The following is a 24,336-nucleotide window of genomic DNA, read 5'->3' as shown; positions in this document are numbered from 1 at the left end:
CAAAAGATTAATAAATCGACAAATGAAAACTGAAAAATCGAGAAATTGAAAAGTCGGATGATAAAAAGTCGAAAAATCTAAAAATCCAAAAATCTAAAAGTCAAAAAATGGAGAAATCTAAAAGTTGAAAAACCGAGATCCAAAAATTGAAAAGTAGAAAAACCGAAAAACGAAACAATCAAAAAATTTAAAAAATCGAGATATCGAAAAATGGAAAATTCAAAATAGAAAAATCTAAAAATCAGAAAATTGAAAAATCGACAAATCAAAAAACGGAGAAAATGGACAATCGAAAAATTAAAAAAGGGAAAAATCGCCTAATCGAAAGACCAAGAAATTGAAAAATTGGAAAATGGGAAAGTTGAGAACTCAAAAAATGGAAAACCGAAAAATTAAAAAATCGGCACTCGATAAACCGACAAATCGAAAATTTGAGAAATCGGAAAATGAAGAATTCGAAGTCAATAAATCGACAATTCCAAAAATTGAAACATCGAGAAATCCAAAAATGGAAAATCCAACAATTAGAAAGTTGAAAAATTGAAAAATCAAGTAATCAAAAAACTAAAAATTGATGAATCGAAAAATAGAAAGGTCGAAACATCAAAAAATTGAAACATCAACAAATCGAAAAATTAAAAAAAAGAATCGACAAATCGAAAAATCATGAAATCGGAAACAACGAAAAGAAGGAAAGTCGGAAAATTGAAAAATTAAAAATCGCCTAATCGAAAGACCGGGAAATTGAAAAATTGGAAGATGCGAAAGTTGAGAACTCAAAAAATGGAAATCGAAAAATCGAAAAACTAAAAAATCGGCACATCGAAAAACCGACAAATCGAAAATTTGAGAAATCGGAAAATGTTAAATCCAAAAATTGAAAAGTCGAAAAACCGAAAAATCGAAAATTGAAAAATCGAAAAATTGAAAAAAAGAATCGACAAATTGATAAACCGAGAAATCGAAATGTTAAATCAAAAAACCGAAAAATGGAAAAATAAAAAAGTGGATAAATCGAATAATTTAAAATTCGAGAAATTGAAAAATCGAGAAATCGAGAAACGAGAAATCCAAAAGTGGACAAGTCGATAAATCGAAAAATAATACAATCGACAAATCGAAAAACCAAGAAAACGATCAATCGAAAAATATAAAAGTCAAGTTGAAAAATTAAAAAATCACCAAAAGGAAAAATCCAGAAATTAAAAAATTGGAAAACCGGAAAGTCGAGAAATCGAAAAATCGAAAAATAGAGAAATCCAAAAATGGAAAATTCAAAAGTTGGAAAGTGTAAAAATCGAAAAATTAAAAGATCAACCCGAAAAACACAGAAATTGAAAAATCTAGAACTAAAAAAGTAAAAATATCGAAAAATATCAATAAATTGAAAAATTTTTTAAAATGGCAAATCGATAAACCGACAAATCAAAAAATAGAGAAATCGAAATGTTAAATCCAATAATCGAAAAGGTGAAAAAGCGAAAAATAGAAAAATCAAAATGTCAAGACATCGAAGAATTGAAAAATCGAGAAATTTAAAAGTCGAAAAATCGAGAAATCAAAAATTCTAAATGTCAAAAAATCCAGAAATCTGAAAATCGAAAAATTGAAAAGTCAAAAAAATGAAAAATTAAAAAATCGACAAATCGAAAAAAAAAGAAAGATTATTTGATTGGAAAATCGAAAAATCTAAAAGTCGAAAACTCGAGAAATCGAAAAATGGAGAATCGGAATATCGAAAAGTCGAAACATAGGAAGATCGAAAAGTCAAAAATTCGGAAAAACTCAAAAAATCCAGAAATTGGAAAACGGAATACCCAAAAAACCGATAAATTGGGAAATTGAAAAATCAAAAGATTAAAAAATCGACAAATGAAAACTGAAAAATCGCGAAATTGAAAATTCTGAGGAAAAAAAGTCGAAAAAGCTAAAAATCCAAAAATCGAAAAGTCAAACAATCGAGAAATCTAAAAGTTGAAAAACCGACATCCAAAAATTGAAAAGTAGAAAAACCGAAAAACGCAAAAATCAAAAAATTGAAAAATCGAGATATCGGAAAATGGAAAATTCAAAATAGAAAAGTCGAAAAATCAGAAAATTGAAAAATCGAAAAACGGAGAAAATGGACAATGGAAAAATTAAAAAAGGGAAAAATCGCCTAATCGAAACACCAGAAAATTGAAAAATTGGAAAATGGGAAATTTGAGAACTCAAAAAATGGAAAAGTCGAAACATCGAAAAATTGAAATACCAACAAAAAGTCGAAAAAATGAAAAAAAGAATCGACAAGTCGAAAAATCAAAAATTAAAAATTCAAATCGAAAAACCGAGAAATTGAAAAGTCGAGAATTTGAAATGTCAAGTCCAAAAATCGAAAAATCGAAAAACCTAAACATAAAAATTTGAAAACTCAAAAAAATCGAGAAATCTGAAAGTTGAAAAACCAAGATCCAAAAATTGAAAAGTCGAAAAATCTAAAAACGGAAAAATCGAAAGACTGAAAAATCGAGATATCCAAAAATGGAAAACTCAAAACAGAAAAATCGAAAAATCAAGAAATTTATAAATCAACAAATCGAAAAATTGACAAATCGACCAATCGAAAAATTGAAAAAGGGAAAAATCGCCTAATCGAAAGACTGGGAAATTGAAAAATTGGAAAATGCGAAAGTTGAGAAGTAAAAAAATGAAATCGAAAAATCGAAAAACTAAAAAATCGGCACATCGATAAACCGACAAATCCGAAAATCATGACACCGGAACGTCAAAAAATGGGGATATCGAAAAATAAAGAAATCGAAAAACTGAAAAATCGAGGAATCGAAATATAAAATCAAAAAACCGAAAAATGGAAAAATCGAAAAGTCGATACATGGAAGAACTGAAAATTCGAGAAATTGAAAAATCGAGAATTAGAGAAATGAAAAATCCAAAAGTAGAAAAGTCGATAAATTGAAAAATTATACAATCGACAAATCGAAAAACCGAGACAACGATCAATCAAAAAATATAAAAGTCGAAATATCGTAAAATTGACAAATCGACAAGTTGAAAAATTAAAAAATCACCAAAAGGAGAAACCCAGAAATTAAAAAATTGGAAAACCGGGAAGTCGAGAACTCGAAAAATGGAAAATCCAAAAGTTGGAAAGTCTAAAAATCGAAAAATTAAAAAATCAAACCGAAAAACACAGAAATTGAAAAATCTAGAACTAAAAAAGTAAAAATATCGAAAAATATCAATAAAATGAAAAATTTTAAAAATCGGCAAATCGATAAACCGACAAATCAAAAAGTCGAGAAATCGAAATGTTAAATCCAATAATCGAAAAGGTGAAAAATCGAAAAATAGACAAATCAAAATGTCAAGACATTGAAGAATTGAAAAATCGAGAAATTTAAAAGTCGAAAAATCGAGAAATCAAAAATTCTAAATGTCAAAAAGTCGAGAAATCTGAAAATCAAAAAATTGAAAAGTCAAAAAAACGAAAAATTAAAAAATCTACAAATCGAGAGAATGAACAATCGGAAAATATAAAAGTCGATGTATCCAAAAATTAAAAAATAGCCAAAATGAAAACCAAGAAGTCGAAAAATAAAAATATTAACAAATCGAATCGAAAAACAGAAATTGAAAAATCAAAAACTAGAAAAGTCGAAATATTAAAAAAAAAAAACTACAAAACGAAAAACTGAAAACTTTAAAAATCGAGAATTCAAAATGTTAAATCTAAAAATCGAAAAGGCCAAAAATCGAAGAATTGAAAAACCGAGAAACTGAAAAAACGAAATATCGAAAAGTTGAAAAAACGAAAAATTATAAAATCGAAAAATCGGAAAATCGAAACATCGAGAAATCGAAAAGGAAAATGCAAAAGTAAGAAAATGGAAAAATAAACTTAAAAATTCGAATCGAAAAACTGAGAAATTGGAAAATCGAAAACTAGAAAAGTCACAATATCGAAAAGAAATCAACAGAACGAAAAATTGATAAGTTAAAAAATCGAGAATTCGAAATGTTAAATCCAAAAATCGAAAAGGCGAAAACTCGAAGAATTGAAAAATTGAGAAATCCGAAAATCGAAAAATTGAAAAGTGGAAAAATCGAAAAACTGAAAAATCGATAAGTCTAAAATGGATAAATCAAGAAATGGAAAAATTAAATGGTCGAAAAGTTAAAAAACCGAGAATTAAAAGTCAAAAAACCGAGAAATTGAATCACTGAAAAATCGATAAGTCAAAAATGGAAAATCGAAAAATCCATAAATCGAGCAATTGGAAAATTGGAACATCTGCAAATTGAAAAAAAAACAGAAACTTAAAAAATAGAAAATTCCAAAAATCGATTAATAAAAAAATCGACAAATTGAAAAACCGAATAATTGAAAAAATTGAAAAATCGAGAAATTCGAAAATTGGTACATCTGCAAATCGAGAAAAAATTAAAACTCAAAAAATAGAAATTCCTAAAATCCAATAACAAAAAAAAAATCGACAAATCGAAAAACCTAAAAATTGAAAAATCGAATAATCGACAAGCCGAAGAAATAAAAAATCAGTAAATCGAAAAACCCAGAAATAAAAAAATTCGAAAATCGAAAAATCGAAATAATGAAAAATTGAAAAGTCTAAAAATCGAAAAATTCCTTCTCTTTTACGGAGATAGTCGCTGGAGGAAGCATTTGGGTGGGCATTTAGGCGAACGTATAATGTAAGGATATCTGCGTGTTTCACGGGCCGTATAATACGAAAATGCAGTTTTCCCGCTTTCCTCTACCATAATTCGTAGAAGTACAACAGGTTTTGAGTGACATTCTTTTAATGAAATTGTCCTGATGACGTCATCAATTTTTAGAACGGATAAATACTGTACACAACTTCAAAAAAATACGAAAATTTCAGGCGAGATTAACTTCACGAAATTTTGAGATGACGTCACCAAATTTTTGAAAGATATGAACAATTTTCTTGCATTCCGCACTCAAAAAAAAACACCCAATTTAAAATTAATGCAAAATTCTAACCTTTAGGCTTCTTCTTCTGCAACAATTTAGCGAATTCCCTCAGCTTCATTTACGAACCCACTGCAACAAAAAACACATGAAATTTTTGTGTACACAAACAAAAATACCATAGAAGTTAACATTAACTTTATATGTACTAATTTTTAATAACGGTGCAATTCAACATAACACAGGTTTAATAAGTAGATAAGATTTAAAAAACTCCAACCAAAAAAAGTTTTGAAATCACAACATAATGTATATTCTAAGCAAAATTTTACATTTACATCACGCGATCCTTGATGAAGATAAACACAAAAAATCTATATAACACACTCAAAATACACAAAAAAAAGAAATTCAGAGAATATTTACCTAAAAATTCACTAACAAACACATAATACTTATTATTAATTATTTCAGTGAAGTGTAAAACATAAAAGGCAATCCGTAATGATATATATAAAAATCAAAATTGGATTTAATTTTTACATAATTAACACTGATGAAAACCTATTAGATATTCCAAATTATTTTAGCCGAAAAGGGCAGTTCTAAAGAATTTAGATGAAAAGAACTGAAGAAATAAGACACAGTACATTGAATAATAGACCGACTTACCCTTTAAATCCCGATTTCCTTTCCTTCCGCGTCGATCCTTGCAGCCTCCTTCCTCATGGGCACATCACAACACTCACCTTTCATTTTAAGCCCGAAACCAAATTATTTTTAACAAAAATAACACTTTAAAGACACTAATTTACAGACCGCACACGACCTCGACGAAGTTTAAAACCAACAGCACTCCTTTACGCAACACGAAAAGGGAACAAAAAACTCTCGTCGATCCCTTATCAGATATTTTTTGCAGAGTTTTTATTCACCGATGCGTGGCACAGGAAAATGAATCTTAATTACTACTAAAATACAGCAACATTATTTATTAGCAGAACATAATTTTTGCGCTGTGTGGATGAATAAGAAATTACGCATTTTACATACATAGAATTCGCCAAAAACAAATTAGAAAACTCGGGTTAAATATGTCGTTCAAAAATATTTTATTTTTTCGACAGTTAATGATACAACACAGAATTAAAATTTTTTCATCACCATTTCTGTCAAAATACTCGTGTACAATAGATTCATACAGGGTGTTCTAACGGTCAAAGGGCGGAAAATTAAGCATTCGCTGTAGACTGTAGAAAAAATTCTTTAACTCAGTCTAATAGCTATAAGAGAGGAGTGGTCTGATTAATACAGCAAAAGACAGACAGACAGACAGACAGACGTAAACGGTGAACCTTTGCGTTATTAAATAGACAATATTTTCTTTTATAACGATAGAAATAAAACACTTAGAACCCTCCATAAACCTCCCTTTTTGTTCCAGGCGAGCCCTTTACGATACTCGCGCCGCAGAACTCAGCGACCAAACGCGCCGAAAACCTCCTGCAGCAGCCCGAGCTCGTAAAGCAGCTCCTTCTGGACCATGTGGTGCTCGGTTCGCGCATAGATCTGACAAATGTGACCGACGACGCCTCGTTTAAAACGCTCGGAGGGCGGACGGTTCACGTCCGCCACATAAAGGACGGCAAGCTGAAGGCGAACGACGCCAACATCGTCGAGCGCAAGGTGGAGGTGCCGAACGGGCTGCTGGTGGTCCTGGACAACTACCTGTTCCCGGAGGAGCAGGTCGCGAAGAAGAGCCCCACGCAGGGCAAGCTCGTGGACATCGCCAACTTCGCCCCCAGCGAGGACGCCAAGAACCAGTCCAACACCACCTTCGTGGAGAACGTCATGGAGGTGCTGTCGTTCCTCAAGAGCGGAGTCCGGGTCTTCCAGCACTTCCTGTCGAGGTCCAACGTGTCGAAGCTTCTCGAGGACGGTTCGTATTTTTTTTTCTTGATTTAGAGTGCGCGGGAGGAAAGTGTTTGGCAATGAGGGGAATCGGCCGAAAATGTATTTAGTTGAGTTTCGAAAATGTCAAAATTTTTGCGAAATTTGAAGACCATTAAAAAATTTCAATTTTAAAAAAGTTGTCCAAAAATTATGAAAAAATTCAGAGACGTAGATCTCGACACGCTGATTCCAAAAAAATAGCATGTTGATGGTCACGAAGCAACATTTTCGACAAAATCGCCGCGAAATGCGAATTTCTGAAAATTTCAAAAATTTCGAAATTTCAACGGTCGATTCTGGAATAACGGTTGCAAGTATCAAAAAACCGAAGCCGGATTTGAGTTCTAGAGCTGAATCTGCAAGAAAATGTATTTAGTTGAGTTTCGAAAATGTCAAAATTTTTGCGAAATTTGAAAAAGGGAAGACCATTAAAAAAATTCAATTTTAAAAAAGTTGTACAAAAATTATGAAAAAATTCAGGGACGTAGATCTCGACACGCTGATTCTAAAAATGTAGCATTTTGATGATCACGAAGCAACATTTTCGAAAAAATCGCTGGGAAATGCGAATTTTTGAGAATTTCAAAAATTTCGAAATTTCAGCGGTCGATTCTGGAAAAACTGTTGCAGGTATCAAAAAACCGAGTCGGATTTGAGTTCTAGAGCTCGAAATCTACAAGAAAATGTATTTAGTTGAGTTTCGAAAATGTCAAAATTTTTGTGAAATTTGAAGACCATTAAAAAATTTCAATTTTAAAAAAGTTGTCCAAAAATTATGAAAAAATTCAGGGACGTAGATCTCGACATGCTAAGTCGAAAAATTGAAAAACGAGAAGTCGAAAAATTGAGAAATCGAGAAATCGAAAAATTGGAAATCCAGGGCATTGAAAAATCGTAAGATCGAAAAATTGAAAAGTTGAAAATTCGAAAAACTAAACATTCAACAAATCGGAAAACCGAGACAACAAAAAATTGAAAAATGGAAAAATCGAAAGACCGAAAATTTGAAAGATCGAAAAATCGAAAATTGGAAAATCAAAAAATGGACAAATCAAAAATCGAAAGATTGAAAAAACGAGAAATCGAGAAATTGACAAACTAAAAAACTGAGAAATCAAAAAACTGAAAAACAGAGAAATTGATGAATCAAAAGAAAAATCGAAAATTTGTGAAATCAAAAAATCAAAAAATTGGAAAACCAAGAAATCGAAAAACTGAAAAGTCGGAGAATTGTAAATTTGAATACTAAGAAACCGAAAATCGGTAGATCGAAAAGTCGAAAAATCGAAAAATTGAAAAATCTAAAAATCGGAAAACCGAATTGGAAAATTCGAAAATTGAAAAAAGAACAAATCGAAAAACCGAGAAATCGAAAAAGGAAAATCCAAAGGGCGAAAAATTGAGAAATGGTGAAAACACAAATTGGAAAATTGATAAATGAAAAAATCTAAAACTTGAAAAATAAAAAAAAACTGAAAAATCGAGAAGTTGAAAAACGGAGAAATTGGAAAATAGGAAAATCAAATAACAATAGAAAAATCGAAAAATGAAAAATTGGAAAACCGTAACATCGATAAATTGAAAAATCGTCAAATCGAAAAAATGGAAAATCGAAAAGTCGACAAATTAAAAATCGATAAATCGAAAAATCGAAAAATTGAAAATATGAAAAATTGAAAAATCCAAAAATTGAAAAATTGACAAATCGGGAAATCAAAAAAACTAAAAAAACAGAAATTGAAAAATCGAAAGAAAAGTAGAAACATTAAAAAAAGCTGGGAAGATCGAAAAATTAAAAAATCTAAAAGTAGAAAACTCGAGAAATCGGAAAACAGATAATTGAAAAATCTAAAAGTCGAAAACCGGAGAAATCAAAAACTGGAAAATCGGAAGGCCGAAAAATAAAAAAATGCGAAATCGAGAAAACAAAAAATGGAAAATTGACGTCTGAAAACCGAGAAATTAAAAAATTGACAAATGGAAAAATCAACTAATGAAAAAATCCAGAAATAATAAACTCAAAAAACTGAAAAATCGAAAAATGTAAAATCAAAAACTTGACAAATCAAAAACCCAGAACATGGAAAATTAGAAGATCGGAATATTGAAAAATTTAAAAATCGAAAGATTGAAAAAACGAGGAATCGAAAAATTAACAAACTGAAAAATCGAGAAATCAAAAAGCTGAAAAACAGAGAAATTGAAAAATCAAAAGAAAAGTCGAAAATTCCCGAAATCGAAAAATTGAAAAAACACCAAATCGAAAACCGACGTCTAAAAACCGAAAAATTGAAAAATTGATAAATGGAAAAATCAACAAATGAAAAAACCCAGAAATAGTAAACTCAAAAAACTGAAAAATCGCAAAATCGAAAAACCCAGAAATTTGAAAATACGGAGATCGAAAAATAGAAAATCTAAAATTGGAAAAACTGAAAAATTGAAAAACCCTGACATTGATAAATTGAAAAAATGACAAATCGAAAAATCAAGAAACCGAAAAATGGAAAATTCAAACATATAAAAGTCGAAAAATCACCAAATCAAAAAATGGAAAATCGAAAAATCGAAAACTTGAAAAATTGACAAATCGAAAAATCGACAAATCAAAAACTGAAAAACAGAGAAATTGAAAAATAGAAAAAAAATCTAAATATCGTGAAATGGAGAATTCGAAAAATTGACACATCGAAAAACCAAAAAATTGAAAGATGGGAAGATCGAAATATTAAAAAATCTAAAAGTCAAAAATTCGAGAAATCAAAAAAAGAAAACCAAAAAATTGAAAAAAGGAAAAATCGAAAAACTGAAAAATCGACAGATCGAAAATCAAGAAATTGGAAAATTGGAAAATCGAAAATCAACAATCAAAAACTTTAAAACCGAAACATTAAAAAATCGAAAAATAAAAATCGAATAATAGAGAAATGGAGATATCAAAAGTCGAAAACTCGACAAATGGGAAAATGGAAAATTGAAAAGTCTAAAAATCCAAAAATTGACAAGTCGAAAAATCGAAAACCTGAAAAACAGAAATTGAAATATCGAAAGAAAAATAGAAAAATTGCGAAATCGGGAAATCGAAAAATCGATAAATTGAAAAGTCGAAAAATCGAAAAACTGAAAAATCAACAAATCGGAAGCTCGGGAAATCAAGAAAACTAAAAATGGAAAATCGAAAAGTCTAAAAATCGATAAATTGATAAATCGACAAAATCCAATCAATCCAAAAATTTTAAATCGAAAAATGAAAAATCCAAGAAATTTAAAAGTCGAAAAATGGAGAAATGGAGAAATCGAAAAGTCGAAAAATTGAAAAACTGACAAATCGAAAACGGGAAATCAAAAACTGAAAAACAGAGAAATTGAAATATCGAAAGAAAAGTCGAAAAATCTTGAAATCGAAAATCAAGCAATTGAAAAACGGAGAAATCGAAAAATTGAAATATGGAAAAATCGAGAAATCTAAAATTGGAAAATCGGAAAATCGAAATATTGAAATTTAAAAATAGAAGGATTGAAAAATCGAAAAATTGGAAAAATCAACAAATCGAAAAATCTCCGAAACTACTGAACTGATTATTGTGAAGTTTTAGGTGTATATAATGAATATCGTGTAGATGGTAAAACGCTAACCAAAATGTCTCTAGTCTTACCACTAACTAATTTGTTGAAATCATTTCAAATTTTTGCATAGTAAATGTTATTTCAATTTCATAAAATAAGAAAGTGAGCCAGATAGCAGACGGTGTGTATCCACCAAAAGGTTACTTTCAAGATTTGCTGCTTGACGGATTTAAGCTATTATCTTTATTAAATAGGCGAACATTCTAATATACTGTTGTTCAAAATCCTGAGACATCCTATCACTTTGTTAATTTCTCCACAGTACATATATTTAGTTTCTGGCGTTGGTTCTCCCTCAATGCAAAAGCCTTCCACCTGCATAAATCTAGTGAATTACTATTATAATTTTAATATGTTACAATTTCTCTCTTCCAGGCGAAGAATACACCGTGTTCGTCCCGACAGATCACGCTTTCCAGAGGTGGCACCCGATCGATTGGGGTTTTTATCCCTTTAGTGTGCCCGAGTTCACCGAGAGTATCATCATCAACCACTTCGTCAAGGGGCGGCTTAAGCAAGACACTATCAAGGATGGGCAGGTCGTCACGACGCTGGGTGGACGCGAGATAGTCTTTAAGAAGACTCGTAGGTATTTCCCAATTGGGAACTTGCATGCATTCGCCCGAACTTTGCCAGTTCCGAACTTCTGGCTCCTCCTCCGCGCTTAATTACAGGAATCGGGAACAAAGGCGAACGGTGACAACTAATAGCGAAGACTTCAGGTCCTCTCGCTTAAATCGACTGTGCATTAATAATCGCTGAATGGGACCTAAATTTTAAGTAGATCGGGACTGACGATTACTTTCCCGCAACAAAATAAAACGCGATTAGAGGAGAGTCGACTAAATTAATGTTAAAAAAAAAAACGTGTTATAACGTATAAGGCTCGTTAAAGTGTACAAACATTTCATTGGCTCTATTTTCTGCAGTTTAACTTCTTCATAAAACATCGAGCTTCCTCCGTGGAAAGCACTCACAATAACATTCAACCGCAGCGCCACAGCCGACATTTAGTGTTTAATAAAATGGTAATTCCTTTGAACTCGAGTTTCGAATAAAACGTAAACTCCCGTTTAATTAGAATTCTTCCGTGCTGGTAGCAACACGAATTCCAAATTTTCTTAATTCCGATTCAGGTGGTTGATCGCGGTGCCAGAACTTAATTTGTGTTAGCACCCACCCAGCCATTATTGTCTTGTACAAATTAATCCTTGCCGGTCCTTAGCGCTAACGGTACATGCAACTCCTCGATTTACCCGATTCTTGATGTCTTCATCGAGCGGAAAATGGGCGTCCGTCTTTTCAGAAGTCTGTGGTTGTAATGTCACGTGATTGTCACAGTAGTACAGCAAACCGCCATTTTAAATGCGAAACTTTGCCATTTTGTTGTGTTGCTGAAACTTTTTATGTGTGTTGAATAATTTTGTGATTCTCATAGGAAATCATTTCGAATAGATTGACGACCTGTTTCCTGAAACGCTTGGCAATTCTTTGGATGTACGCCAAATGGCGTAATGTTATTGGGCAATAAGGCAACAATATGTAACAGCACGATTTTCATTCGACGTTTGTCATTGATATGAATCACAGAAAGAATAGATAAAAGAAAATCGGTATAACATTTGATTTAATGCATACCTAAAAATCACTGGCTACAGTTTATTTTTTTACTCGGATAAGATTTTTTTTAGCTTGTCCAATATTTTATGATGAAGTAGTAGTCTCGACGAAAAAAAAGTAATATGTAACGAAAAATTTATCTAATATTTACCTAAAACTTGATTAATGGACTATGTAGGTCTCAAGTGGCAATCTCTCTAGAACTTGATTATTACTTTAGAGATATGATTCGGTTACGCTTTTTTTAAATACTCTATAAGTGTCATCAATGCTCTCTCTCTTTACTATTTGGTTATCGCTCTTTCTAGAACTTGATTATGAACTTGCTAGACCTTAATTATCGGTTTTTCTAGGACTCAGTAATCACGGTCTTTTGGACGTGGTTATCATTTTCATTAAATCTTAGTTAAGTTCTCTATGGCACGTGATTCCTCTACTACTCTCTCTAGAACTTCGTTATTGCTCTTTTTAGACCTTGATTGTCGTTGTTTCTAGGATTTTCTGGTCGTTGTTATATAGATTTTCAATCTATGTAAGACTGAGCGATTGCTGTCCAGAATTTGGTCATCGTCTTTTGTAAAACTGTACTATTTTTTCTCTATCTTATTCTAGGACTTTATTGTCGCTTTCTGGGACTTGATTTCCAATTTCTCTGGAAATCTATTATCAAACTCTGTTGTCGTTCCATCTAGAATATGATTTTGTTTTCGCTCTCTTTAGAACTCAGTTACCACAACGACGCGATTCTGGTTGTTTTTAGGACTTGATTGTTGGTCTCTCTAGGGTTCTACCATCGTTCTTTCGAGGAATTTGTGATCACGCTCTGTACGCCATGATTACCACTTTCTTTGAGACCTACTATCGCTTGTTCTACGACTCGATTATCTCTCTCTGGAGGATTCAATTGTCGCTTTCGGTAAAATTTTATTATTGGACTCTGTAGAACTCAAATGTCAGTTTTTCTAGGACTCGATTTGTTACTATAGATCTTACTCTCCCTAGGAACCGATTACCACTCTCTCTACTACTCTGTTATCGCTTTTTCTAGGAGTTTACTATCGCTCTCTGTTAACTTTGTTTATCGTTTGGACTTTTTGGACTTAATTATTACTGCCTTTAAGACTTGATTAATGACTGCAGTACTTCTCTCTAGAGCTTGATTATCGGTGCTTCTAGGCCTTAGTTATTGCTCTCTTTAAAGCTCGATTGTCGTTATTTCTAGGATTTTATCTATCTCGATTACCTCGTCCCCAGGGTTTACTATCGCTCTTTCTAGGACTCGATTTCCAATTTCTATTGTCGCTCCATCTACTTGGAACTTAGTTGCCAGAACGACGCGACTATGGGTGTTTTAAGAACTTGATGGTTGCTCTCTCTAGGATTTTACCATCGCTCTTTCTAGGAATTTATGATCACGCTCTGTACGGCGTGATTATCACTTTCTTTGAGACCTGTTATCGCTTGTTCTAGGACTCGATTATCTCTCTCTGGAGGATTCAATTGTCGCTTTCTCTAAAACTTGATTATTGGACTCTTTGGGACTCAAATGTCAATCTTTCTAGGACTCAATTTGTTAGCATAGGTCTTATTAGTACTCTCCCTAGGAACCAATTACAATTCTATCTACTACTCTGTTATCGCTTTTTCTATGAGTTTACTATCGCTTTCTGTTAACCTCGATTATTATCGTTTGGACTTTTTGGACTTGATTACCGTTTCCTTTATGACTTGATTAATGACTGCAGTACTGCTCTGTCTAGAGCTTGATTATCGGTGTTTCTAGGCCTGAATTATTGCTCCCTTTAAAGTTCGATTGTCGTTATTTCTAGGATTTTATCTATCTCGATTACCTCGTCCTCAGGGTTTACTATCGCTCTTTCTAGGACTCGATTTCCAATTTCTCTGGAAATCTATTATCACTGTCTCCGAGACTCATTTATCGTTCTTCACAGAATTCTGTTGTCGCTCCATCTACTTGGAACTCAGTTGCCAAAACGACGCGACTATGGGTGTTTTTAGGACTTGTTGGTTGCTCTCTCTAGGATTTTACCATCGCTCTTTCTAGGAATTTATGATCACGCTCTGTACGGCATGATGATCACTTTCATTGAGACCTATTATCGCTTGTTCTAGGACTCGATTATCTCTCTCTGGAGGATTCAATTGTCGCTTTCGATAAAACTTTATTATTGGACTCTGTAGAAGTCAAATGTCAATCTTTCTAGGACTCGATTAGTTAGTATAGGTCTTATTAGTACTCTCCCTAGGAACCAATTAGCATTCTCTCTACTACTCTGTTATCGCTTTCTGTTGACCTTGATTATTATCGTTTGGACTTTTTGGACTTGATTACCATTTCCTTTATGACTTGATTAATGACTGCAGTACTGCTCTCTCTAGAGCTTGATTATCTGTGCGTTTAGGCCTTAATTATTGCTCTCTTTAAAGCTCGATTGTTGTTATTTCTAGGATTTTATCTATCTCGATTACCTCGTCCCCAGGGTTTACTATCGCTCTTTCTAGGACTCGATTTCCAATTTTTCTGGAAATCTATTCTCACTGTCTCCGAGACTCATTTATCGTTCTTCCCAGAATTCTATTGTCGCTCCATCTACTTGGAACTCAATTGCCAGAACGACGCGACTATGGGTGTTTTTAGAACTTGATGGTTGCTCTCTCTAGGATTTTACCATCGCTCTTTCTAGGAATTTATGATCACGCTCTGTACGGCGTGATTATCACTTTCTTTGAGACCTGTTATCGCTTGTTCTAGGACTCGATTATCTCTCTCTGGAGGATTCAATTGTCGCTTTCTCTAAAACTTGATTATTGGACTCTGTAGGACTCAAATGTCAATCTTTCTAGGACTCAATTTGTTAGCATAGGTCTTATTAGTACTCTCCCTAGGAACCAATTACCATTCTCTCTACTACTCGGTTATCGCTTTTTCTATGAGTTTACTATCGCTTTCTGTTAACCTCGATTATTATCGTTTGGACTTTTTGGACTTGATTACCCTTTCCTTTATGACTTGATTAATGACTGCAGTACTGCTCTTTCTAGAACTTGATTATCGGTGTTTCTAGGCCTTAATTATTGCTCTCTTTAAAGCTCGATTGTCGTTATTTCTAGAATTTTATCTATCTCGATTACCTCGTCCCCTGGGTTTACTATCGCTCTTTCTAGGACTCGATTTCCAATTACTCTGGAAATCTATTATGACTGTCTCCGAGACTCATTTATCGTTCTTCCCAGAATTCTATTGTTGCTCCATCTACTTGGAACTCAGTTGTCAGAACGACGCGACTATGGGTGTTTTTAGGACTTGAGGGTTGCTCTCTCTAGGATTTTACCATCGCTCTTTCTAGGAATTTATGATCACGCTCTGTACGGCGTGATTATCGCTTTCTTTGAGACCTGTTATCGCTTGTTCTAGGACTCGATTATCTCTCTCTGGAGGATTCAATTGTCGCTTTCTCTAAAACTTGATTATTGGACTCTTTAGGACTCAAATGTCAATCTTTCTAGGACTCAATTTGTTAGCATAGGTCTTATTAGTACTCTCCCTAGGAACCAATTACCATTCTCTCTACTACTCTGTTATCGCTTTTTCTAGGAGTTTACTATCGCTCTCTGTTAACCTTGATTACTATCGTTTGGATTTTTTTGACTTGATTACCTTTTCCTTTATGACTTGATTAATGACTACAGTACCGCTCTTTCTAGAACTTGATTATCGGTGTTTCTAGGCCTTAATTATTGCTCTCTTTAAAGCTCGATTGTCGTTATTTCTAGAATTTTATCTATCTCGATTACCTCGTCCCCTGGGTTTACTATCGCTGTTTCTAGGACTCGATTCCCAATTTCTCTGGAAATCTATTATCACTGTCTCCGAAACTTATTTATCTATCGCTCTTCCCAGAATTCTATTGTCGCTCCATCTATTTAGAACTCGGTTGCCAGAACGACGCGACTATGGGTGTTTTTAGGACTTGATGGTTGCTCGCTCTAAGATTTTACCATTGCTCTTTCTAGGAATTTATGGTCACGCTCTGTACAGCATGATTATCACTTTCTTTAAATCTAGTTATAGCTTGTTCTACTATAGTACTTGATTATCTCTCTCTGGAGGATTCAATTGTTGCTTTTTCTAAAACTTGATTATTGGACTCTGTAAGACTCAAATGTCAATCTCTCTAGGACTCGATTGTTACTTTAGATACGACTCAATTAACCCTTTTCCAAATACTCTATAAGTCTTATTAGTAGTCTCCCTAGGACTCGATTATCACTCTCTTTACTATTTGGATAGGGGTTTTTCTAGGACTCAGTAATTGCCCGTGATTTCCGCTCTCAATGACTCCACTACTGCTCTCACTAGAACTTGATTATTGGTGCCTCTAGGCCTTGATTATTGCTCTCTTTAGAGCTCGATTGTCGTTGTTTCTAGGATTTTATGGTCGCTATTGAATTGATTTTCGATCTATATAAAACTGAGCGATTGCTCTCTAAAATGATCACCGCTTTTTGTAGAACTTACGATTTTTTTTCTCTATCTTAGTCTAGAACTTCATAATCGCTTTTTCTAGAACTCGATTATCTCGTTCCCAGACTTGACTATCGCTCTTTCTAGGGCTCGATTTCCAATTTCTCGGGAATTATATTATCACTGTCTCCAAGACTCATTTATCGCTCGTCCCAGAATTCTATTGTCGCTCCATCTGTTTAGAACTCGGTTACCAAAACGACGCGACTATGGGTGTTTTTAGGACTTGATGGTTGCTCGCTCTAGGATTTTACCATTGCTCTTTCTAGGAATTTATGGTCACGTTCTGTACGGCATGATTATCATTTTCTTTAAGACCTAATTATCGCTTGTTTTAGGACTCGATTATCTCTCTCTTTACTATCTACTTAAGTTATTGCTCTTTCTAGAACTTGATTATGCCTTGCTATAGAGCTTGATTATCGGTTTTTTAGGATTCAGTAATTGCACGTGATTCCCGCGCTCAATGACTCCACTACTTCTCTCTCTAGAACTTGATTATCAGTCCCTCTAGGCCTTGATTATTGCTATCTTTAGAGCCCGATTGTTGTTGTTTCTGAATTTTCTGGTCGTGCTGGATTGATGTTCGATCTATATAAGAGGGAACAATTGCTCTCTACGAGTATCGCTTTTTCTACAACTCGATTATCTCGTCCCCATGCTTGACTGTCGCTATTTCTAAGGCTCGATTTCCAATTTCTCCGGAAATCTATTATCAGAAGCTGTTGTCGCTCCATCTAGAGTATAATTATTGTTGCCGGTAGGATTTTACTATCGCTATTTCTAGGAGTCGACGGTCGCTCTCTTTAGAACTCGGTTGCCACAACGACGCGATTATGGGTGTTTTTAGGACTTGATTGTTGTTCTCTCTAGGATTTTACCATCGCTCCTTCTAGGATTTATGATCACGTTCTATACGGCAAGATTATAACTTTCTTTAAGACCTAATTATTGCTTGTTCTAGGACTCGATTGTCTTTCTCTGAAGGATTCAATTGTCGCTTTCTCTAAAATTTGATACTGTAGAACTCAGATGTCAATCTCCCTAGGACACAATTTTTACTCTAGATACGACTTAATTAACGCTTTCCAAATACTCTATAGATCTTATTAGTACTCTCCCTAGGACTCGATTATCACTACTTGGTTATGGGTTTTTCTAGGACTCAGTAATTGCACGTGATTCCCGCTCTCGATGACTCCATTACTGCTCTCATTAGAACTTGATTATTGGTGCCTCTAGGCCTTGATTATTGCTCTCTTTAGAGCTGGATTGTCGTTGTTTCTAGGATTTTATGGTCGCTATTGGATTGATTTTCGATCTATATAAGACTGAGCGATTGCTCTCTAAAATGATCACTGCCTTTTGTAGAACTTACGATTTTTTTTCTCTATCTTAGTCTAGAACTTCATAATCGCTTTTTCTAGAACTCGATTATCTCTTTCTAGGGCTCGATTTCCAATTTCTCGGGAAATATATTATCAGACTCTGTTTTCGCTGCGTCTAGAATATGATTATTGTTGTCTGTTGGATTTTACTATCGCTGTTGCGTAGATTTTACTGTCGCTATTTCTAGGAGTCGACGATCGGTTGCCACAACGATGCGATTACGGGTGATTTAGAACTTGATTGTTACTCTCTCTAGGATTTTACCATCGCTCTTTGTAGGAATTTATGATCACGCTCTGTACGGCGTGATTATCAGTTATCACTTTCTTTAAACCTAGTTATCGCTTGTTCTAGGACTCAATTATCTCTCTCTGGAAGATTCAGTTCTCGCTCTCTCTATAACTTGATTATTAGATTGTGTAGGACTTAAATTTCAATTTCTCTAGGACTCGATTGTTACTTTAGGTACGATTCGATTAACGTCTTTTCAAATACTCTATAGATCTTATTAGTACTCTCCCTAGGACTCGATTATCACTCTCTTTACTACTTGGGTGTCGCTCTTTCAAGGAGTTTATTATCGCCTTTATAATCGTTCTCTGTAGAGCTTTGTAAGATTTGTTTATCACTTTGTCTTGACCTTGATTATCGTTTGGACTTTTCGGACTTGGTTATCGTTTCCTTGAAGACTTGATTAATGACTTCCCTGCTGCTCTCTCTCTAGAGCTTGATTACGGGAGCTTCTAGGCCTTGATTATCTCTATTTAGAGCTCTATTCTCGTTGTTTCTAGGACTTTATGGTCACTGTTGGATAGATTTTCGATCTGTTTAAAACTGAACGACCGCTCTCTAGAATTTAATCGTCGCTTTCTGTAGAACTCTATTATTTTTTCTAGGACTTTATTATCGCTCTTTCTAGGACTCTGTTTTTTCAATTTCTCTGGAAATCTATTATCACTGTCTCTGAGACTCATTTATCGTTTTTCCTATAACTCTGTTATCGCTCCATCTAGAACATGATTGTTGTTGTTTGTAGGAATTGTTTTACTGTCGCTATTTCTAGGAGTCGACGGTCGCTTTCTTTAGAATTCGGTTGCCACAACGACGCGATTGTGGGTGTTTTGAGGACTTGATTGTTGCACCTAGTTATTTTACTATCGCTCTTTCTAGGAATTTATGACCACGCTCTGTACGGCATGATTATTTTTAAACCTAGTTATCGCTTGTTCTAGGACTCGATTATTATCTCTCTGTGTAGGATTCAATTGTCGCTTTCTCCAAACCTTGATTAATGGAATCTGGAAGACTCAAACGGCAATCTCTCTAGGACTCGATTGTTACTTTAGATGCTTTTTCAAATAGTCTATAGGTCTTATTAGTACTCTCCCTAGGACTCGATTATCACTGTCTCTACTACTTGGTTATAGCTTTTTCTAGGAGTTGACTGTTGCTCTCTGTAGGACTTGTTTATCGTTTACTTTAAGACTTTGTTAATGACTCCACTACTGCTCTCTCTAGAGCTTGATTATCGGTGCTTCTAGGCCTCGATTATCTCTCTTTAGAGCTCGATTGTCGTTGTTTCTAGGATTTTATGGTCATTCTTGGCTTTTTTTTGTATAGAACTCAGCGATTGCTCTCTAGAACTCCATTATCTTTTTTTTATCTTATTTCGTCAAACCTCTGTCTAGGATCATATCGCTTTTTCAAGGACGTGGTAACGCTCTTTCTAGAACATGATTTTCGCTTTCTCTAGGACTCGATTATTCCTCTCTGAGACTCATTTGCCGGTCTTTACAGAATTCTCTTATTGCTTCATTATTATTCCCTTTAATCTCTAATAGACCTCTAGATTCTTAGAAAATGGCCGCTGATTCAGTCAAGTGAAATTTTTGTACCTTATGTTTTTATGCGCTCAAATTTAAGTTGGCAACAGTGAATCCGTGGTGCGGGAATAAAAATGTGAACTTTTCTTGCGTTTATTTTGGTATAACGGAAATAATTGCGTGACATGTGATAAATTTAGGTTATGTTTTGGATACACTTTACAAATTTAAAAATATCAGCAGTCTGTCAATTTCAACTAAAAATCCAGAATTGCCAACAGACTCAATCATTTGTGATCACTCGGTATAAAACCAGAACAGAACATATAAGTACTATTTGCAGATCCAGAGATTGCTGTTTTCTACATAGTCAATAAATAATGAAGTACTTTGTGTTTTGTACTAACAGAGGAAATTTTAGATCAAATACCGAGTGACTTTTAATGACTGAGGCAAATTTTTAGGTGCGCAGTTGTCAATTTTGACATGAAAACTAAATGAGACCAATGGCAAGTGTCCAAAATTTGAATTTGACATCCGGTATGCCACCATAAAATTTTAAATGTGTTACCAACGTGACAAAAAAATATCACAAACTTTAGAAGTCACGCGGTATTTCTTTCACGTAAAATTTTCTATGAAAGAACGAAATGGAGAAACTTCGGTCATTTTTACGTTGTTTTGTGTACGATATTTTTTATTATTGTTAAATTCACAGAATTGATCAAAGTACTTTTATTACTTCAATATAGGGTGATTAGCAAGTACTATTGCGGTAAATTTTGCTAAAAATTGGTAGACCTGTCATTTCCAAAATGTGTCATTGATTATTACTATTAAAATGCCAGAACCAAACATTTTTGAGTGCTTAAAAGAGGCAAGCATTTGAATCAGGTTTGGCAACAGCAGTATAAGAAAATTCTCTGTTAGTTCTAGTACTCATACTTCCACGGAAATGAAGACAACTTTGTTTTTGAACTAAGAATATTTCACACAAAGTTATTTTTTCATAAATATTGTAGTTTCATAGCGGATCAAGACAAAATTTTCGCCCTAGTCGTTAGTTAAAAAAAAAGGAAATTCAAGGCAAAATAGGCCATGGATTTTTAAAATCAGTTGGTACTTCCTGTGCATCGCTGCGCACTGTCAAACGTCGATCAGAAAAATAAAATTTCACTTTGTAGCTAAACTTATTATATCACTATCAGCGAAATCTAACAAATTTTGATTAAAATTACAATAAATTTCAAATTGTGATTACGATTAGCCAGTAGCACCAACTTATACGTAAGATGCATGGCCTTTTACGTTCTTTGTTGTATAATTTGTTTCATCCTCAGAGAGTAATTTTCAAAATAATTTTAGGGAAAAAGATGGGGGAAAACTTGAATGAGGTTAAAACGATGTCAAATTCTTTTAAATGTCAAAGAATTTCATATTATGATACATAAAACCAAGCTATAAATTTAATACATAACACAAGTCTACATTAAAAATATATGTATCTGGAACTAGATTTTCAGAAGATATTCCAGATGGACGAAGTTGTGATTTCATGTTAATACTGCAAAGTCCTAAATTTCTTCAGTAAGCGAATTACATCACTTTTACCTAAAAATAAAAAAATGTTAGCCACCAATTTAAAATAGTTCCATATTCTCATTTAACTGTAGTCCCCGTATCGACATAAAAAATAACTTATTTTCGAAAAACGGCTTCAACATTTTGGAATTGACTTTTACTCGACTCCGCCTCGTCATCAATTAAAAAATAAAAAATTCACTTTCCAGCTAACCTCTCCGTCAACGGCGCGATGGTGGTAAAAGGCGACACCCCCGTGTCCCGGGGCAACATCATGTTCATCGGCGAAGTCCTCTTCGTCAGCGAAGCCGTGGTCTCCAAGCTGCACCAGCAGCACCGGGACAAAGAAACCCCACCTTTGCTCGCCTTCCCCTGGTTCGGGGCCCAATTCCTGTCGCACGCCTTCCTAGCCCTCGAGCGGGACAAGCGCTTCACCCACATCACCAGGTTCCTGAACCTAGCCGACCTGGCGCCCCACGTCTCCGGGACAGGCTACACCTTCTTCGTGCCCACGGACACGGCCTTCGAGGAACTGGGCCTGGATAAAATGCCCGACAACTACCTGTCCACGGGAGACGGACTCCAGATACTACTCAACCACTTCGTCAAGGGGAGACTATACGACAAGGACTTGAAGGACGAAATCGAGCTGACAACCCTCGGGAATAAAACGATCGTCATAAAAAGGACCAAAGGTTGGCAACACCTGTTTTCGTGACCCTAGATTATGAAAAAGTAGGTCCTAATTTTTTTTGTTTTGTGTCTAGATAAAGTCAAAGTCAACGACGCCACCATCGTCGAGAGCGAGGTCTTCGTCTACAACCTGGGTACGATGTTCTACATCGACAAGGTACTTTTCACTAGCGCCAACAGCCTGCCGCCCACCAGCACGGAGCTGGTGATGACCATCAAGCCCACCACGACCAGCGACTTCACGACGGCTTCCGAGATCGAGCTGGTTCCCGACGAGATCGCCGAGGAGGCCGGTTCTTTGCCGGACGTGCTGTTCGCTGATGGTACAGCGACCACCGACGAAACGTCGCCCACTGTCAAGTCCACGACCCAGAAAGCAACAATTAAATGAATCCATCATGTTCCTAGGCGAATTGAGGAAACTAAAAAGACAGTTTTGATCGGTGTGCTGCAACAGATTTTTTGAATGATGTGATTGTTTTATTAGATTTTTTATCGTAGCTCTAGTTCTCTTTTACATTTATGTTATTGACAGACTATATAGACATGGAAGTTGATTTTATGGGTTCTAGCATAGACGATGTACAATACTATGTGTATATAGTCAAAGTATTTATGTATTTTAGACGAGTATGCAGGGTGTTTTGCGCGCGCAGCTGGGGCGTGCGCGCGTGAAACATCCTGTATAAATAGAAAAAAAAAACTGACTGATGAATGTTAGAAGAGACAATTTGCAAATATTTTGCGAGTTGATTTATATTTCTATAAAATTAATATTTAAAAAGAAATCTGTTTACTTAGTAAATAGAGTATATGTTGTGTATTTAGAAGCTTTATATTTGGAAAAATTACGACATACATGTTTAGTGATAGTGGAAACATTCCATGTAAGTGTAATGTTTATTCATTTGTATAAATAAAAGTCAATTGTTATTTTAATACAGAATATTGTAAGTATATATTGTTAATAACAGGGATCCTACCAAACGTGTCTTTTTAATAACTATATCAGGTCATATTCAAACTTCCACACAATGCTTAAAAATTATTATTTAATCATAGCAAAACAATGGAACTTTTTCAATAAATTAGTATCACAATTTGAACTCGCCACTTCAAGTCATTGTATCTGGTGCCCGACGGTGTCCTCCAGAGGATTTTTATGGTCAGAGACATTCGGTCGTGCCTCATATGTACAAATGGTAACTCCATGGTGGTGCGCCTCACTGTACTCCCCTCTCAATCCTATATAATAAATACGGGTCGTCTCCGCCCCAAAGTTGCTCGGAAAGTGCAATGTTAAGTGATGCACACTATTAAAAGTGACAATTCTACTCAACACTCAGTACATCTGCTCATAAACAAAACTTACTTAGTTGCATATTCGAGTGTACCTTGATTATCCACGTGCAACTGAAACTCCTGGTCCGCCGTGGCCCCCACATCGTCGAACGTCATCGACGGCCGATTCTTAAACCTTTACACACAATATCATCATGAAACAATCCTGCCCCAACTCACATTCTAATTTTTGAAGGGTGGGTATCCGAGTCCTCCCCAATTATGATAATTCCTTTGAGTTTAACATTGCCGGTGAAAGGTATATTGAATAGTAACTCCTCATCGGCGTCGGAATCCACAAACTATAATATTTTCGGTTTACGACTACTCAAAAACATAACCTCACTTACTAAGTCGAAGTTCATACGCTCCTCCCACGGTTTGAAGACGGTTTTGCCGGAACCTTCCACCGCCTCGTTGAGACACTCGAGGTTATCTTTGTTGATTTTTGTGTATAAGCTGTATTCGATCCCCATTTCGGGGGTATCACGGTGTTGGTGATCACCCTCACAACATCTTCCATGGGGAGCCATGTTGAGTTTGACGTTTGACACATTTGACAGGTCACGTGACTTGTAGTGGCATGATTGGGCATGTTTACAAATTGGTGTATAAAGAGTTGCATACTCTCTAAAACTCAAAAGCCAGAAGATTCTTTTATATTCTTTAAAAAAAAATACCAGGGACCCAAAGATGCTTTCAAACTCTTAAAATATCCGAACAGTCTTCAAGACTGTTTCAAATTCTTTCAGAAATATTACGTCTGGAACCCCCAAGAATCTTTACTAGCTACTGGAGTTACAAAGATTTTT

At 34.6% G+C, this 24,336-nt stretch overlaps 2 protein-coding genes across 2 annotated transcripts in view; one reads left to right on the top strand and one right to left on the bottom strand.

Moving 5' to 3' along the window:
* Nucleotides 1–23,129, top strand: part of LOC135133450 (transforming growth factor-beta-induced protein ig-h3) — a 95,923-nt gene extending 72,794 nt beyond the window's left edge. Inside the window, exons 2-5 of the mRNA XM_064061844.1 lie at nucleotides 6,396–6,890; nucleotides 10,907–11,116; nucleotides 21,700–22,185; nucleotides 22,258–23,129. Coding sequence (XP_063917914.1) covers nucleotides 6,396–6,890; nucleotides 10,907–11,116; nucleotides 21,700–22,185; nucleotides 22,258–22,574 — 1,508 coding nt within the window. The 3' untranslated portion in view covers nucleotides 22,575–23,129. The remainder of the gene's footprint in view (nucleotides 1–6,395; nucleotides 6,891–10,906; nucleotides 11,117–21,699; nucleotides 22,186–22,257) is intronic.
* An 87-nt stretch (nucleotides 23,130–23,216) lies between these two features.
* LOC135133452 (PITH domain-containing protein GA19395) lies at nucleotides 23,217–24,071 on the bottom strand. The gene is made up of 4 exons (XM_064061845.1): nucleotides 23,875–24,071; nucleotides 23,705–23,826; nucleotides 23,556–23,660; nucleotides 23,217–23,514 (listed from the first exon to the last, which is right to left on the bottom strand). The coding sequence occupies exons 1-4, from the start codon at nucleotides 24,055–24,057 to the stop codon at nucleotides 23,304–23,306; spliced, it is 621 nt and encodes a 206-aa protein (XP_063917915.1). The 5' UTR covers nucleotides 24,058–24,071; the 3' UTR covers nucleotides 23,217–23,303.
* Between the last annotated feature and the right edge of the window lie 265 nt (nucleotides 24,072–24,336).

The sequence above is a fragment of the Zophobas morio genome, unplaced genomic scaffold, assembly GCF_036711695.1.
Source record: "Zophobas morio isolate AGI-343-1 ecotype UQ-CSIRO unplaced genomic scaffold, CSIRO_AGI_Zmor_V1 ptg000022l, whole genome shotgun sequence".
NCBI classification, from domain to species: domain Eukaryota; kingdom Metazoa; phylum Arthropoda; class Insecta; order Coleoptera; family Tenebrionidae; genus Zophobas; species Zophobas morio.
Note: the sequence above shows the minus strand (reverse complement) of the source record. Positions and strands in the feature narration are given on the sequence as shown.

Coding starts and splice junctions, on each gene's coding strand:
- LOC135133452 (XM_064061845.1), bottom strand. CDS start 24,057: ATGGCTCCCCATGGAAGATGTTGTGAGGGTGATCACCAACACCGTGAT. Junction 23,827..23,874: donor AGCGTATGAACTTCGACTTA/GTAAGTGAGGTT, acceptor AAAATATTATAG/TTTGTGGATTCCGACGCCGA. Junction 23,515..23,555: donor ACACTCGAATATGCAACTAA/GTAAGTTTTGTT, acceptor AGTGTTGAGTAG/AATTGTCACTTTTAATAGTG.